This window comes from Chiloscyllium plagiosum, unplaced genomic scaffold, assembly GCF_037043375.1.
Source record: "Chiloscyllium plagiosum isolate Xiang-an unplaced genomic scaffold, Cpla_swu_hap1 HiC_scaffold_50, whole genome shotgun sequence".
Classification (NCBI taxonomy): Eukaryota; Metazoa; Chordata; class Chondrichthyes; order Orectolobiformes; family Hemiscylliidae; genus Chiloscyllium; species Chiloscyllium plagiosum.
In genome coordinates, this window is record NW_028270188.1 from 48,645,819 (window position 1) to 48,662,609 (window position 16,791).

General features: G+C 54.0%; 1 protein-coding gene across 1 annotated transcript in view; it reads left to right on the plus strand.

The window, feature by feature from the left end:
* Nucleotides 1-2,202: 2,202 nt before the first annotated feature.
* gon4la (gon-4 like a) overlaps nucleotides 2,203-16,791 on the plus strand; it is a 58,515-nt gene continuing 43,926 nt past the window's right edge. The window contains exons 1-3 of the mRNA XM_087985161.1: nucleotides 2,203-2,255; nucleotides 2,618-2,961; nucleotides 4,831-5,055. Of these exons, the coding sequence (XP_087841287.1) occupies nucleotides 2,622-2,961; nucleotides 4,831-5,055 (565 nt within the window). The 5' untranslated portion in view covers nucleotides 2,203-2,255; nucleotides 2,618-2,621. The remainder of the gene's footprint in view (nucleotides 2,256-2,617; nucleotides 2,962-4,830; nucleotides 5,056-16,791) is intronic.

The window sequence follows — 16,791 nt, forward strand, 5'->3', positions numbered from 1 at the left end:
TCACACACACACCCCTCCACCCTCACACACACACCCCCCACCCTCACACACACACCTCCCCCACCCTCACACACACACCTCCCCCACCCTCACACACACATCCCCCCCCACCCTCACACACACATCCCCCTCCACCCTCACACACACACACCCCCACCCTCACACACACCCCCCACCCTCACACACACACACCCCCCACCCTCACACACACATCCCCCCCCACCCTCACACACACACGTCCCCACACCCCCCCCACCCTCACACACACGTCCCCACACCCCCCCACCCTCACACACACATCCCCCCCCACCCTCACACACACACCCCCCCCACCCTCACACACACACGTCCCCACACCCCCCCCACCCTAACACACACGTCCCCACACCCCCCCCACCCTCACACACACATCCCCCCCACCCTCACACACACACCCCCCCCACCCTCACACACACATCCCCCTCCACCCTCACACACACATCCCCCCCCACCCTCACACACACACCCCCCCCACCCTCACACACACATCCCCCTCCACCCTCACACACACACCCCTCCACCCTCACACACACACCCCCCACCCTCCCACACACACACACTCCCCCACCCTCACACACACATCCCCCCCCACCCTCACACACACATCCCCCCCACCCTCACACACACATCCCCCTCCACCCTCACACACACACACCCCCCCCCTCACACACACCCCCCACCCTCACACACACACACCCCCCCACCCTCACACACACACCCCCCCCACCCTCACACACACACACCCCCCACCCTCACACACACACCCCCCCACCCTCACACACACATCCCCCCCCACCCTCACACACACACACCCCCCCACCCTCACACACACACCCCCCCACCCTCACACACACACCCCCCCACCCTCACACACACACCCCCCCACCCCCCACACACACACACCCCCCCACCCTCACACACACCCCCCCCACCCTCACACACACACACCCCCCCACCCTCACACACACACCCCCCCCACCCTCACACACACACACCCCCCCACCCTCACACACACACCCCCCCACCCTCACACACACACCCCCCCCACCCTCACACACACACCCCCCCACCCTCACACACACACACCCCCCCACCCTCACACACACACCCCCCACCCACACACACACACCCCCCCACCCTCACACACACACCCCCCCCACCCTCACACACACACACCCCCCCACCCTCACACACACACACCCCCCCACCCTCACACACACCCCCCCACCCTCACACACACACACACCCCCCCACCCTCACACACACACACCCCCCCCACCCTCACACACACACCCCCCCACCCTCACACACACACACCCCCCCCACCCTCACACACACACACACCCCCACCCTCACACACACACCATCCCCCCCACCCTCACACACACACCCCCCCCACCCTCACACACACACACCCCCCCACCTCACACACACACACACCCCCCCACCCTCACACACACATCCCCCCCCACCCTCACACACACACCCCCCCACCCTCACACACACACCCCCCCACCCTCACACACACACACCCCCCCACCCTCACACACACACACCCCCCCACCCTCACACACACACACCCCCCCCACCCTCACACACACACACACCCCCACCCTCACACACACATCCCCCCCCACCCTCACACACACACCCCCCCCACCCTCACACACACACACACCCCCACCCTCACACACACACACACCCCCCACCCTCACACACACATCCCCCCCCACCCTCACACACACACCCCCCACCCTCACACACACACACACCCCCCCCACCCTCACACACACACACCCCCCCCACCCTCACACACACATCCCCCCTCCCCACCCTCACACACACACACCCCCCCACCCTCACACACACACCCCCCCACCCTCACACACACACACCCCCCCACCCTCACACACACACACCCCCCCACCCTCACACACACACACACACCCCCCCACCCTCACACACACACACACACCCCCACCCTCACACACACACATCCCCCCCCACCCTCACACACACACCCCCCCCACCCTCACACACACACACACCCCCACCCTCACACACACACGTCCCCCCCCCCCCCCAGACAGACAGACGGGGGGGGGAACCTTTGTGCGGGGCCCGGGGAGGGGAATGTGGATCGGACCGGAAGTGAGGGGCGGACCCCGAGAGAGAGGGACCCGGTCACTGCGGAAACCGGCGGGAGATGAGGAAAGGTACAGGCCCCGACCCCCCCCCCACCCACCCCCTGACACACACACCCCCCACTCCCTCAGCACTGACCTCCGACAGTACCCACTCCCTCAGCACTGACCCTCCGCAGTGCCCACTCCCTCAGCACTGACCCTCCGACAGTGCGGCGCTCCCTCAGCACTGACCCTCCGACAGTGCGGCACTCCTCAGTACTGACCCTCCGACAGTGCGGCACTCCCTCAGCGCTGACCCTCCGACAGTGCCCACTCCCTCAGCACTGACCCTACAACAGTGCGGCACTCCCTCAGCACTGACCCTCCACCACAGTGCCCACTCCCTCAGCACTGACTCACTGACATCTCCCTCCGTCTCTGGTTGTATTCAGGGTGATGGAAGCGACGATGCTGCCCTCTCAGAAGAGGAAGGCGCTGGCACCGCCGGATTCTCCGCCCAGGACCAAGAGCTCTCGGGCGGTGGCAGCAGCCCCCGGTCTCCCCGCGGAGCCTTCGGCCAGCAGCCGGGATGTCGGGAGCGTCCGCGCTGCACCACTGGGATCTCCGGATGGCCCGCCCGGTCTCCGGGCTGACCGGGACGTGAAGGGCGAGGGATCCCGGGAGTGGCAGAATGCCGATGAGGCATGTCCGAGGCCACCAGACCACGGAACGGAAGGCAGTGCTGGTGAAACAGCTGTGGGTCTGCCTGGCGTTAACAGGGACCCGTGGCTGGCAGGTGAGGCAGCGACTCGTGCTGCGGGCGTTTATGTTGGCGCTGTTATATATTAACACCTCCCGGCATTGGCATGCTCTCCCTGCCCAGAGTGGACTGAAAAGGGATGTGGTCACCGAGCAACCAGACGCATTGCCAGCTGGTTCTGCCCTTTCCGTTTTGACTCTGGATGAACAGAGAAGCTTGCCCCTTTGTAACAAGTAGCTGTCTTCACACGCCAACCTTCTCCTCGCGTTGGGGCACTGCCAGCATTCTGCTGGGGAGGAGAAATTCAGAAAACCCACAGCCCCAGGTTATCGTCCAATGGGCTGATTTGCAAATGACACGCTTTCAGAGTGCTGACATCTTCCCCTGACAAAGGAGCAGCACTCTGAAAGTGTGTGATTTCCGATAAACCTCTTGGACTATACCCCCCCTGGTGTCATGTGACTTCTGATATTTTTTACAACGGGGAGGCAATGGCCTATCATCACTTGACTATGAATCCAGGATCTCAGCTCATGTTCTGAGTTTTCATCCTGCCATGGAGGATTGTTCCTCTGTATTCCCGATTTGATTTATTCTTGTCACAGGTGCCTAGGTACAGTGAAAGGTTTTGTGTTCGGTACAGACAGAGCATACAGTACAAAGATCACAGGTGATTGAACAGAGTGAGGTCTACAAAGAAGATGCTCAGTGGTTGGCACTGCTGCCTCACAGCACCATGGTCCCAGGTTCGATTCCAGCCTCAGGCGACTGTCTGTGTGGAGTTTGCACATTCTCCCCGTGTCTGCGTGGGTTTCCTCCGGGTGCTCCAGTTTCCTCCCACAGTCCAAAGATGTGCAGGTCAGGTGAATTGGCCATGCTAGATTGTCCATAGTGTTAGGTGCATGAGTCAGAGGGAAATGGGTCTGGGTGGGTTACTCTTCGGAGGGTCAGTGTGGACGTGTTGGGCTGAGGGGCCTGTTTCCACACTGTAGAATCAAGATGCATAAAACGCAAGATCGACATTAGATTTGAAATTTGAGAGGTCCATTCAGAAGCTGTTTTTGAATCTGCTGGTGCGTGTGTTTAAGCTTCTGTATCTTCTGCCTGACAGAGGAGATTATACCCAGGGTCGGAAGGGCCGTTGTTAAACGGCTGTTAAATGTTTCTTCAGTAAAGTTGAAAGTAAATTGTTTAGTAGAAACAAGTACGCTTTAAGCACCCTTAATCCCATTCATCCACAGACAGCATGAGAGGAGGGAACTCTCCTCAGCAATGATGTCGGGGAAAGGTCAGGAAAGCCCTGTTGATCAGCAGTCCCAAGTAAAAGGGCAGAACTAGGTGACAGTCTTGCAATCCCTTTGGTTTCTTGTTGACCACGTCCCTATGCACTTGGTTGCAGAGCGATGGAAGGCCCTCAGTCTGAGTGGCAGCCCAGCAGATACCGGTCCCATGATTGACTCAAGAGTTGGGCTTTCAGATCAGGGGCAGCGATTCCTGGAGGTGTCAGTGGTTCTGTGGAAATGCTTCAGCTGGGGAGGGGGGGGGGGAAATGAGGTGCTGTCCTCCTTACCAGCTTGTTCCAGCTGCCAGCATTTTCCAAGTCTGTGGCAAAAGACGTCGGTAGTGCCTCAGACCAGAGGCTGTTTCTGTGCGATCATCCTCACAAGGCCCCTGCCAAAGCTCAGTCTGTTTATCTGTCAGTCAGAGATCCGAAAACATTCTGTTAATCTCCTCTCAACTCCTTTTTCTCCGAAAGTCATCTAGTTTTTTGCAAACAGCAGACAGCCCCCGTTTGTTTCAACCTTTTGGTTTTCAGGTTCCAAAAGGTCACAGGAGAAATCATTTGCAACTCAGGAAATTGTCCAGATCTTCTGCTAACTGCTGGCGTGCCCTTCTTACCTTCAGGAGTCCCATTCTCGAGCAGCCAGTCGCCAGAAGCTGACCCTGTAGTTACTGGGGCACCGACGGCTCAATCTCCCCCAGGGCCCAGTCAACCACCTGCTCACGCGGCAACAGCCACACCACCGTCCCGGTCAGATCGAGGCGGACTCTGGCCACGTGAGGTGTGTACAGGGACTCCGAGTGACGAGGAGAAGGACGAAGGGGAGAGGAACTTGGTTATCACCGTCGGTACGTACAGCATTGGGGTTCCCAAGGCTGCCCCTTTCATTTACAAAGCACCTTCTCGCTCACAGGAGGCGGGGGGGGGAGTGGCTGAGTGGTAATGTCAGTGCAGGCTGAAACAATTGCTCAAGTCCCACTCTGGCAGCAGCTCCTCGGGTTTCAATGCTGCGAACCTGAATATCAAGCTAATCTCGATCGTGACCATGAATCCATCATTGATAGTTATTAACGGCCCATCCAGCTTCAGTGTTATCGTCACAGGAATGTAGTGACTCCGGCACTACAATGTCTCTCCTGGTCACCTACCTGGGATACTCCTGTCTTGCACCCCTCTCTCACCCACCCTCAAAAAACAATGTCGCGCCCTTTGTAATGTCCTAGCCCACCCAGGTACCCCCAAACCACAAGCTGTCACATCCCTTGCCTCAACCCCCTTCTCTCTCCCTCACTCCCCCTCCTCCCTCGCTGCATCCAACCCCCCTTCTCTCTCCCTCACTCCCCCTCCTCCCTCGCTGCATCCAACCCCCCTTCTCTCTCCCTCACTCCCCCTCCTCCCTCGCTGCATCCAACCCCCTTCTCTCTCCCTCACTCCCCCTCCTCCCTCGCTGCATCCAACCCCCCTTCTCCCTCCCTCACTCCCCCTCCTCCCTCGCTGCATCCAACCCCCTTCTCTCTCCCTCACTCCCCCTCCTCCCTCGCTGCATCCAACCCCCCTTCTCTCTCCCTCACTCCCCCTCCTCCCTCGCTGCATCCAACCCCCTTCTCTCTCCCTCACTCCCCCTCCTCCCTCGCTGCATCCAACCCCCCTTCTCTCTCCCTCACTCCCCCTCCTCCCTCGCTGCATCCAACCCCCCTTCTCTCTCCCTCACTCCCCCTCCTCCCTCGCTGCATCCAACCCCCCTTCTCTCTCCCTCACTCCCCCTCCTCCCTCGCTGCATCCAACCCCCTTCTCTCTCCCTCACTCCCCCTCCTCCCTCGCTGCATCCAACCCCCCTTCTCTCTCCCTCACTCCCCCTCCTCCCTCGCTGCATCCAACCCCCTTCTCTCTCCCTCACTCCCCCTCCTCCCTCGCTGCATCCAACCCCCCTTCTCTCTCCCTCACTCCCCCTCCTCCCTCGCTGCATCCAACCCCCCTTCTCTCTCCCTCACTCCCCCTCCTCCCTCGCTGCATCCAACCCCCCTTCTCTCTCCCTCACTCCCCCTCCTCCCTCGCTGCATCCAACCCCCTTCTCTCTCCCTCACTCCCCCTCCTCCCTCGCTGCATCCAACCCCCCTTCTCCCTCCCTCACTCCCCCTCCTCCCTCGCTGCATCCAACCCCCCTTCTCCCTCCCTCACTCCCCCTCCTCCCTCGCTGCATCCAACCCCCTTCTCTCTCCCTCACTCCTCCTCCTCCCTCGCTGCATCCAACCCCCTTCTCTCTCCCTCACTCCCACTCCTCCCTCGCATCCAACCCCCCTTCTCTCTCCCTCACTCCCCCTCCTCCCTCGCTGCATCCAACCCCCCTTCTCTCTCCCTCACACCCCCTCCTCCCTCGCTGCATCCAACCCCCCTTCTCTCTCCCTCACTCCCCCTCCTCCCTCGCTGCATCCAACCCCCCTTCTCTCTCCCTCACTCCCCCTCCTCCCTCGCTGCATCCAACCCCCCTTCTCCCTCCCTCACTCCCCCTCCTCCCTCGCTGCATCCAACCCCCTTCTCTCTCCCTCACTCCCCCTCTTCCCTCGCTGCATCCAACCCCTCTACTCTCTCCCTCACCATCCCCTCTACTCTCTCTGTCGTCACACCCCCCTTTCTCTCTCACTGTCCGACAGGTTTATTTGGTTAAATCAATCACACAACGCCCGGTTAGGGTCTGACAGGTTTATTTGGTTAAAAAATCACACAACGCCCGGTTAGAGTCCGACAGGTTTATTTGGTTAAAATAATCACTCAATGCCCGGTTAGAGTCCGACAGGTTTATTTGGTTAAAACAATCACACATCGCCCGGTTTGAGTCCGACAGGTTTATTTGGTTAAAACAATCACACAATGCCCGGTTACAGACCGACAGGTTTATTTGATTAAAAAAATCACACAATGCCAGGTCACCGTCCGACAGGTTTATTTGGTTAAAACAATCACACAAAGCCCGGTTACAGTCCGACAGGTTTATTTGGTTAAAACAATCACACAACGCCCGGTTACAGACCGACAGGTTTATTTGGTTAAAAAAATCACACAACGCCCGGTTAGAGTCTGACAGGTTTATTTGGTTTAAAAATCACACAACGCCAGGTCACCGTCCGACAGGTTTATTTGGTTAAAACAATCACACAACGCCCGGTCACGGTCCAACAGGTTTATTTGGTTAAAATAATCTCACAACGCCCGGTTAGAGTCCGACAGGTTTATTTGGTTAAAAAATCACACAATGTCAGGTAACAGTCCGACAGGTTTATTTGGTTAAAAAATCACACAACGCCCGGTTAGAGTCTGACAGGTTTATTTGGTTAAAACAATCACACAACGCCCGGTTACAGTCCGACAGGTTTATTTGGTTAAAACAATCACACAACGCCCGGTTACAATCCGACAGGTTTATTTGGTTAAAAAATCACACAACGCCCGGTTAGGGTCCGACACGTTTATTTGGTTAAAACAATCACACAACGCCCGGTTACAGTCCGACAGGTTTATTTGGTTAAAAAATCACACAACGCCAGGTCACCGTCCGACAGGTTTATTTGGTTAAAACAATCACACAACACCCGGTTAGAGTCGAACAGGTTTATTTGGTTAAAACAATCACACAACGCCCGGTTAGTGTCCGACAGGTTTATTTGGTTAAAACAATCGCACAACGCCCGGGTACAGTCCGACAGGTTTATTTGGTTAAAAAAATCACACAACGCCAGGTTACAGTCCAACAGGTTTATTTCGTTAAAGCAATCACACAATGCCCGGTTAGAGTCCGACAGGTTTATTTGGTTAAAACAATCACACAACGCCCGGTTAGAGTCCGACAGGTTTATTTGGTTTAAAAATCACACAACGCCCGGGTACAGTCCAACAGGTTTATTTGGTTAAAAAATCACACAACGCCCGGTTAGAGTCCGACAGGTTTATTTGGTTAAAACAATCACACAACGCCCGGTTAGAGTCCGACAGGTTTATTTGGTTAAAACAATCACACAACGCCCGGTTACAGTCCGACAGGTTTATTTGGTTAAAAAATCACACAACGCCAGGTCACCGTCCGACAGGTTTATTTGGTTAAAACAATCACACAACACCCGGATAGAGTCGAACAGGTTTATTTGGTTAAAACAATCACACAACGCCCGGTTAGTGTCCGACAGGTTTATTTGGTTAAAACAATCGCACAACGCCCGGGTACAGTCCGACAGGTTTATTTGGTTAAAAAATCACATAACGCCCGTTTAGAGTCCGACAGGTTTATTTGGTTAAAACAATCACACAATGCCCGGTTACAGTCCGACAGGTTTATTTGGTTAAAAAATCACACAACGCCCGGTTAGAGTCCGACGGGTTTATTTCGTTAAAACAATCACACAATGCCCGGTTAGAGTCCGACAGGTTTATTTCGTTAAAACAATCACACAACGCCCGGTTACAGTCCGACAGGTTTATTTTTTTAAAACAATCACACAACGCCCGGTTAGAGTCCGACAGGTTTATTTGGCTAAAAAATCACACAACGCCCGGTTAGAGTCCGACGGGTTTATTTCGTTAAAACAATCACACAATGCCCGGTTACAGTCCGACTGTTTTATTTGGTTAAAACAATCACACAACGCCCGGTTAGAGTCCGACAGGTTTATTTGGTTTAAAAATCACACAACGCCCGGGTACAGTCCAACAGGTTTATTTGGTTAAAAAATCACACAACGCCCGGTTAGAGTCTGACAGGTTTATTTGGTTAAAACAATCACACAACGCCCGGTTAGAGTCCAACAGGTTTATTTGGTTAAAACAATCACACAACGCCCGGTTACAGTCCGACAGGTTTATTTGGTTTAAAAATCACACAACGCCCGGTTAGAGTCCGACAGGTTTATTTGGTTAAAACAATCACACAACGCCCGGTTAGAGTCCGACAGGTTTATTTGGTTAAAACAATCACACAACGCCCGGTTAGAGTCTGACAGGTTTATTTGGTTAAAAAATCACACAACGCCCGGTTACAGTCTGACAGGTTTATTTGGTTAAAACAATCACACAACGCCCGGTTACAATCCGACAGGTTTATTTGGTTAAAAAATCACACAACGCCCGGTTAGAGTCCGACAGGTTTATTTGGTTAAAACAGTCACACAATGCCCGGTTAGAGTCCGACAGGTTTATTTGGTTAAACAAATCACACAACGCCCGGTTAGAGTCCGACAGGTTTATTTGGTTAAAAAAATCACTCAATGCCCGGTTAGAGTCCGACAGGTTTATTTGGTTAAAAAATCACGCAATGCCCGGTTAGAGTCCGACAGGTTTATTTGGTTTAAAAAATCTCTCAATGCCCGGTTACAGTCCGACAGGTTTATTTGGTTAAAACAATCACACAACGCCCGGTTAGAGTCCGACAGGTTTATTTGGTTAAAACAATCACACAACGTCAGGTTACATCCGACAGGTTTATTTGGTTAAAACAATCACACAACACCCGGTTAGAGTCGAACAGGTTTATTTGGTTAAAACAATCACACAACGCCCGGTTATAGTCCGACAGGTTTATTTGGTTTAAAAATCACACAACGCCCGGTTAGAGTCCGACAGGTTTATTTGGTTAAAACAATCACACAACGCCCAGTTACAATCCAACAGGTTTATTTGGTTAAAAAATCACACAATGTCAGGTCACCGTGCGACAGGTTTATTTGGTTAAAAAATCACACAACGCCCGGTTAGAGTCCGACAGGTTTATTTGGTTTAATAATCACACAATGCCCGGTTAGAGTCCGACAGGGTTATTTGGTTAAAAAATCACACAACGCCAGGTTACAGTCCGACAGGTTTATTTGGTTAAAAAATCACACAACGCCCGGTTACAGACCAACAGGTTTATTTGGTTTAAAAATCACACAACGCCCGGTTACAGTCCGACAGGGTTATTTGGTTAAAAAATCACACAACGCCAGGTTACAGTTCGACAGGTTTATTTGGTTAAAAAATCACACAACGCCCGGTTACAGACCAACAGGTTTATTTGGTTTAAAAATCACACAACGCCCGGTTACAGTCCGACAGGTTTATTTGGATAAAAAATCACACAACGCCCGGTTACAGTCCGACAGGTTTATTTGGTTAAAACAATCACAAAACGCCCGGTTAGAGTCCGACAGGTTTATTTGGTTAAAACAATCACACAACGCCCGGTTAGAGTCCGACAGGTTTATTTGGTTAAATCAATCACACAACGCCCGGTTAGAGTCCGACAGGTTTATTTGGTTAAAAATTCACACAACGCCCGGTTACAGTCCGACGGGTTTATTTGGTTAAAAAAATCACACAACGCCCGGTTAGAGTCCGACAGGTTTATTTGGTTTAAAAATCACACAACGTCAGGTTACATCCGACAGGTTTATTTGGTTAAAACAATCACACAACACCCGGTTAGAGTCGAACAGGTTTATTTGGTTAAAACAATCACACAACGCCCGGTTATAGTCCGACAGGTTTATTTGGTTAAAAAAATCACACAACGGCCGGTTAGTGTCCGACAGGTTTATTTGGTTAAAACAATCGCACAACGCCCGGGTACAGTCCGACAGGTTTATTTGGTTAAAAAATCACACAACGCCAGGTCACCGTCCGACAGGTTTATTTGGTTAAAACAATCACACAACACCCGGTTAGAGTCGAACAGGTTTATTTGGTTAAAACAATCGCACAACACCCGGTTAGAGTCGAACAGGTTTATTTGGTTAAAACAATCGCACAACGCCCGGGTACAGTCCGACAGGTTTATTTGGTTAAAAAAATCACATAACGCCCGTTTAGAGTCCGACAGGTTTATTTGGTTAAAAAAATCACATAACGCCCGTTTAGAGTCCGACAGGTTTATTTGGCTAAAAAATCACACAACGCCCGGTTACAGTCCGACAGGTTTATTTTTTTAAAACAATCACACAACGCCCGGTTAGAGTCCGACAGGTTTATTTGGTTTAAAAATCACACAACGCCCGGTTAGAGTCCGACAGGTTTATTTGGTTAAAACAATCACACAACGCCCGGTTACAGTCCGACAGGTTTATTTGGTTAAAACAATCACACAACGCCCGGTTAGAGTCCAACAGGTTTATTTTTTTAAAACAATCACACAACGCCCGGTTAGAGTCCGACAGGTTTATTTTTTTAAAACAATCACACAACGCCCGGTTAGAGTCCGACAGGTTTATTTGGTTAAAAAATCACACAATGCCCGGTTAGAGTCCGACAGGTTTATTTGGTTAAAACAATCACACAACGCCCGGTTAGAGTCCAACAGGTTTATTTGGTTAAAACAATCACACAACGCCCGGTTAGAGTCCGACAGGTTTATTTGGTTTAAAAATCACACAACGCCCGGTTAGAGTCCGACAGGTTTATTTGGTTAAAACAATCACACAACGCCCGGTTACAGTCCGACAGGTTTATTTGGTTAAAAAATCACACAACGCCCGGTTACAGTCTGACAGGTTTATAGAACATAGAACATTACAGTACAGTCCCTTCGGCCCTCGATTTGTGCTGTCCTGTCATACTAATCTGAAGCCCATCCCACCTACACTATTCCATGTACGTCCAAATGCCTGTCCAATGGCGACTTAAATGCCCTTAAACTTGGTGAATCTACTACCGATGCAGGCAAAGCATTCCATACCCTTACTACTCTCTGAGTAAAGAAACTACCTCTGACATCTGTCTTCTATCTCCCCTCACTTTAAAGTTGTGTCCCCTCGTGTTTGCCGTCCCCATACTTGGAAAAAGGCTCTCCCTATCCACCCTATCTAACCCTTTGATTATCTTGTATGTCTCTATTAAGTCACCTCTCAACCTTCTTCTCTCTAACGAGAACAGCCTCAAGGCCCTCAGCCTTTCCTCGTAAGACATTCCTTCCATACCAGGCAACATCCTAGTAAATCTCCTCTGCACCCTTTCCAAAGCTTCCACATCCTCCTTATAATGCGGTGACCAGAACCGGACACAATACTCCAAGTGCGGCCGCGCCAGAGCTTTGTACAGCTGCAGCATAACCTTCTGGTTCCGGAACTCAATCCCTCCATTAATAAAGGCCAAAACACTGTATGCCTTCTTAACAACCCTGTCAATCTGGGTGGCAGCTTTCAGGGATCTGTGTACATGGACACCGAGATCTCTCTGCTCATCTGCAATCCCAAGAATCTTGCCATTAGCCCAGTACTTTGCATTCCGTTTACTCTGTCCAAAGTGTATCATCTCACACTTGTCCACATTAAACTCCATTTGCCACCTCTCAGCCCAGCTCTGCATCCTATCTATGTCTCTCTGCAACCTACTACATCCTTCGTCACTATCCACAACTCCACCGACCTTAGTGTCGTCCGCAAATTTACAAACCCACCCTTCTAAGCCCTCATCCAGGTCATTTATAAAAATGACGAACAGCAGTGGACCCAACATCGACCCTTGCGGTACGCCGCTAGTAACTGGACACCAAGATGAACATGTTCCATCAACTACAACCCTCTGTTTTCTTTCAGCAAGCCAATTACTGATCCAAACTGCTATGTCTCCCACAATCCCATTCCTCAGCATTTTGTATAATAGCCTACTGTGGGGAACTTGATTGAACGCCTTGGTGAAATCCATATACACCACATCAACCAGTTTACTCTCATCTACCTGTTTGGTCACTTTATCAAAAAATCAATAAGATTCGTTAGGCATGACCTACCCTTCACAAAACCGTACTGACTGTCCCTGATCAGATTATTCTTTTCTAGATGGTTATAAATCCTATCGCTTATAGCCTTTTCCAACACTTGACCAACAACTGAAGTGAGACTCACTGGTCTGTAATTACTCGGGTTGTCTCTGCTACCCTTTTTGAACAAGGGAACCACATTTGCTATTCTCCAGTCCTCAGGCACTATTCCTGTAGACAATGATGATTTGAAGATCAATGCCAAAGGCTCAGCAATCTCTTTCCTTGCTTCCCAGAGGATCCTAGGATAGATCCCATCCGGCCCAGGGGACTTGTCTATTTCACACACTGAAGTATTTCTAATATCTCTTCCTTGTGAACCTCAATCTCTTCTAGTCTAGATGCAAGTATCTCTGTATCTTCCTCGCCAACATTTTCATTTTCTATAGTGAACACTGTCGAAAAATATTTATTCAGTGCTTCCCCTATCTCCTCTGACTCCACACACAACTTCCCACTGTTATCCTTGACTGGCCCTAATTTAACTCTCGTCATTCCTGACATACCTATGGAAAGTCTTAGGGTTAACCCTGATCCTAGCCGCCAACACCTTCTCATGTCCCCAGCTGGCACTTCTGAGCTCTCTTTTTAGGCCTTTCCTGACGTTAAAAAAAAAATCACACAACGCCCGGTCACAGTCCGACAGGTTTGTTTGGTTAAAAAAGTCATACAAAGCCAGGTTAAAGTCTGACAGGTTTGTTTGGTTAAAAAATATGTTTCAGGGAGCTGGGTTTCGGATCGAGGAGGGAAAGTGGGGAGTGTGTTGGGGAGTGCGTGTGATGGGTGTCAGGGAGAGTGGGGAGTGTGTTGGGGAGTGAGTGTGATGGGTGTCAGGGAGCGTGGGGAGTGTGTTGGGGAGTGAGTGGGGGGTGTGTTGGGGAGTGGGTGCGATGGGTGTCAGGGAGAGTGGGGAGTGAGTGGGGGGTGTGTCGGGGAGTGAGTGGGGGGTGTGTCGGGGAGTGAGTGTGATGGGTGTCAGGGAGAGTGGGGAGTGAGTGGGGGGTGTGTTGGGGAGTGAGTGTGATGGGTGTCAGGGAGAGTGGGGAGTGTGTTGGGGAGTGAGTGCGATGGGTGTCAGGGAGAGTGGGGAGTGTGTTGGGGAGTGAGTGCGATGGGTGTCAGGGAGAGTGGGGAGTGTGTTGTCGAGTGAGTGTGATGGGTGTCAGGGAGAGTGGGGAGTGTGTTGGGGAGTGAGTGCGATGGGTGTCAGGGAGAGTGGGGAGTGTGTTGTCGAGTGAGTGTGATGGGTGTCAGGGAGAGTGGGGAGCGAGTGTGATGGGTGTCAGGGAGAGTGGGGAGTGTGTTGGGGAGCGAGTGTGATGGGTGTCGGAGAGTGGGGAGTGTGTTGGGGAGTGAGTGTGATGGGTGTCAGGGAGAGTGGGGAGTGCGTTGGGGAGCGAGTGGGGAGTGTGTTGGGGAGTGAGTGTGATGGGTGTCAGGGAGAGTGGGGAGTGTGTTGGGGAGTGAGTGTGATGGGGGTCAGGGAGAGTGGGGTGTGTGTTGGGGAGTGAGTGTGATGGGTGTCAGGGAGAGTGGTGAGTGTGTTGTCGAGTGAGTGTGATGGGTGTCAGGGAGAGTGGGGAGTGTGTTGGGGAGTGAGTGTGATGGGTGTCAGGGAGAGTGGGGAGTGAGTGTGATGGGTGTCAGGGAGAGTGGGGCGTGTGTCGGGGAGTGAGTGGGGGGTGTGTCGGGGAGTGAGTGTGATGGGTGTCAGGGAGAGTGGGGAGTGTGTTGGGGAGTGAGTGGGGGGTGTGTCGGGGAGTGAGTGTGATGGGTGTCAGGGAGAGTGGGGGGTGTGTCGGGGAGTGAGTGTGATGGGTGTCAGGGAGAGTGGGGAGTGTGTTGGGGAATGAGTGTGATGGGTGTCAGGGAGAGTGGGGAGTGTGTTGGGGAGTGAGTGTGATGGGTGTCAGGGAGAGTGGGGAGTGTGTTGGGGAGTGAGTGGGGGGTGTGTCGGGGAGTGAGTGTGATGGGGGTCAGGGAGAGTGGTGGGTGTGTCGGGGAGTGAGTGTGATGGGTGTCAGGGAGAGTGGGGTGTGTGTTGGGAAGTGAGTGGGGAGTGTGTTGGGGAGTGAGTGGGGGGTGTGTCGGGGAGTGAGTGTGATGGGTGTCAGGGAGAGTGGGGAGTGTATCGGGGAGTGAGTGGGGAGTGTGTTGGGGAGTGAGTGGGGGGTGTGTCGGGGAGTGAGTGTGATGGGGGTCAGGGAGAGTGGGGAGTGTGTTGGGGAGAGAGTGGGGGGTGTGTCGGGGAGTGAGTGTGATGGGGGTCAGGGTGAGTGGGGGGTGTGTTGGGGAGAGAGTGGGGGGTGTGTCGGGGAGTGAGTGTGATGGGGGTCAGGGAGAGTGGGGAGTGTGTTGGGGAGAGAGTGGGGGGTGTGTCGGGGAGTGAGTGTGATGGGGGTCAGGGTGAGTGGGGGGTGTGTCGGGGAGTGAGTGCGATGGGTGTCAGGCAGAGTGGGGAGTGTGTCGGGGAGTGAGTGGGGGGTGTGTTGGGGAGTGAGTGGGGGGTGTGTCGCGGAGTGAGTGTGATGGGTGTCAGGGAGAGTGGGGAGTGTGTTGGGGAGTGAGTGTGATGGGGGTCAGGGAGAGTGGGGCGTGTGTTGGGGAGTGAGTGGGGGGTGTGTCGGGGAGTGAGTGTGATGGGTGTCAGGGAGAGTGGGGAGTGAGTGGGGAGTGTGTTGGGGAGTGAGTGGGGGGTGTGTCGGGGAGTGAGTGTGATGGGTGTCAGGGAGAGTGGGGAGTGTGTTGGGGAGTGAGTGTGATGGGGGTCAGGGAGAGTGGGGCGTGTGTTGGGGAGTGAGTGGGGGGTGTGTCGGGGAGTGAGTGTGATGGGTGTCAGGGAGAGTGGGGGGTGTGTCGGGGAGTGAGTGGGGGGTGTGTCGTGGAGTGAGTGGGGGGTGTGTCGGGGAGTGAGTGGGGAGTGTGTCGGGGAGTGAGTGGGGGGTGTGTCGGGGAGTGAGTGGGGGGTGTGTTGGGGAGTGAGTGTGATGGGGGTCAGGGAGAGTGGGGCGTGTGTCGGGGAGTGAGTGGGGGGTGTGTCGGGGAGTGAGTGTGATGGGTGTCAGGGAGAGTGGGGGGTGTGTTGGGGAGTGAGTGGGGGGTGTGTCGGGGAGTGAGTGTGATGGGTGTCAGGGAGAGTGGGGCGTGTGTTGGGGAGTGAGTGTGATGGGTGTCAGGGAGAGTGGGGGGTGTGTCGGGGAGTGAGTGTGATGGGTGTCAGGGAGAGTGGGGGGTGTGTCGGGGAGTGAGTGGGGGGTGTGTCGGGGAGTGAGTGGGGGGTGTGTCGGGGAGTGAGTGGGGAGTGTGTCGGGGAGTGAGTGGGGGGTGTGTCGGGGAGTGAGTGTGATGGGGGTCAGGGAGAGTGGGGCGTGTGACGGGGAGTGAGTGGGGGGTGTGTCGGGGAGTGAGTGTGATGGGGGTCAGGGAGAGTGGGGCGAGTGTCGGGGAGTGAGTGGGGAGTGTGTCGGGGAGTGAGTGGGGGGTGTGTCGGGGAGTGAGTGTGATGGGGGTCAGGGAGAGTGGGGGGTGTGTCGGGGAGTGAGTGGGGGGTGTGTCGGGGAGTGAGTGGGGGGTGTGTCGGGGAGTGAGTGGGGGGTGTGTCGGGGAGTGAGTGGGGGGTGTGTCGGGGAGTGAGTGTGATGGGGGTCAGGGAGAGTGGGGCGTGTGTCGGGGAGTGAGTGGGGGGGTGTCGGGGAGTGAGTGGGGGGGTGTCGGGGAGTGAGTGGGGGGTGTGTCGGGGAGTGAGTGTGATGGGGGTCAGGGAGAGTGGGGGGTGAGTGGGGGGTGTGTCGGGGAGTGAGTGTGATGG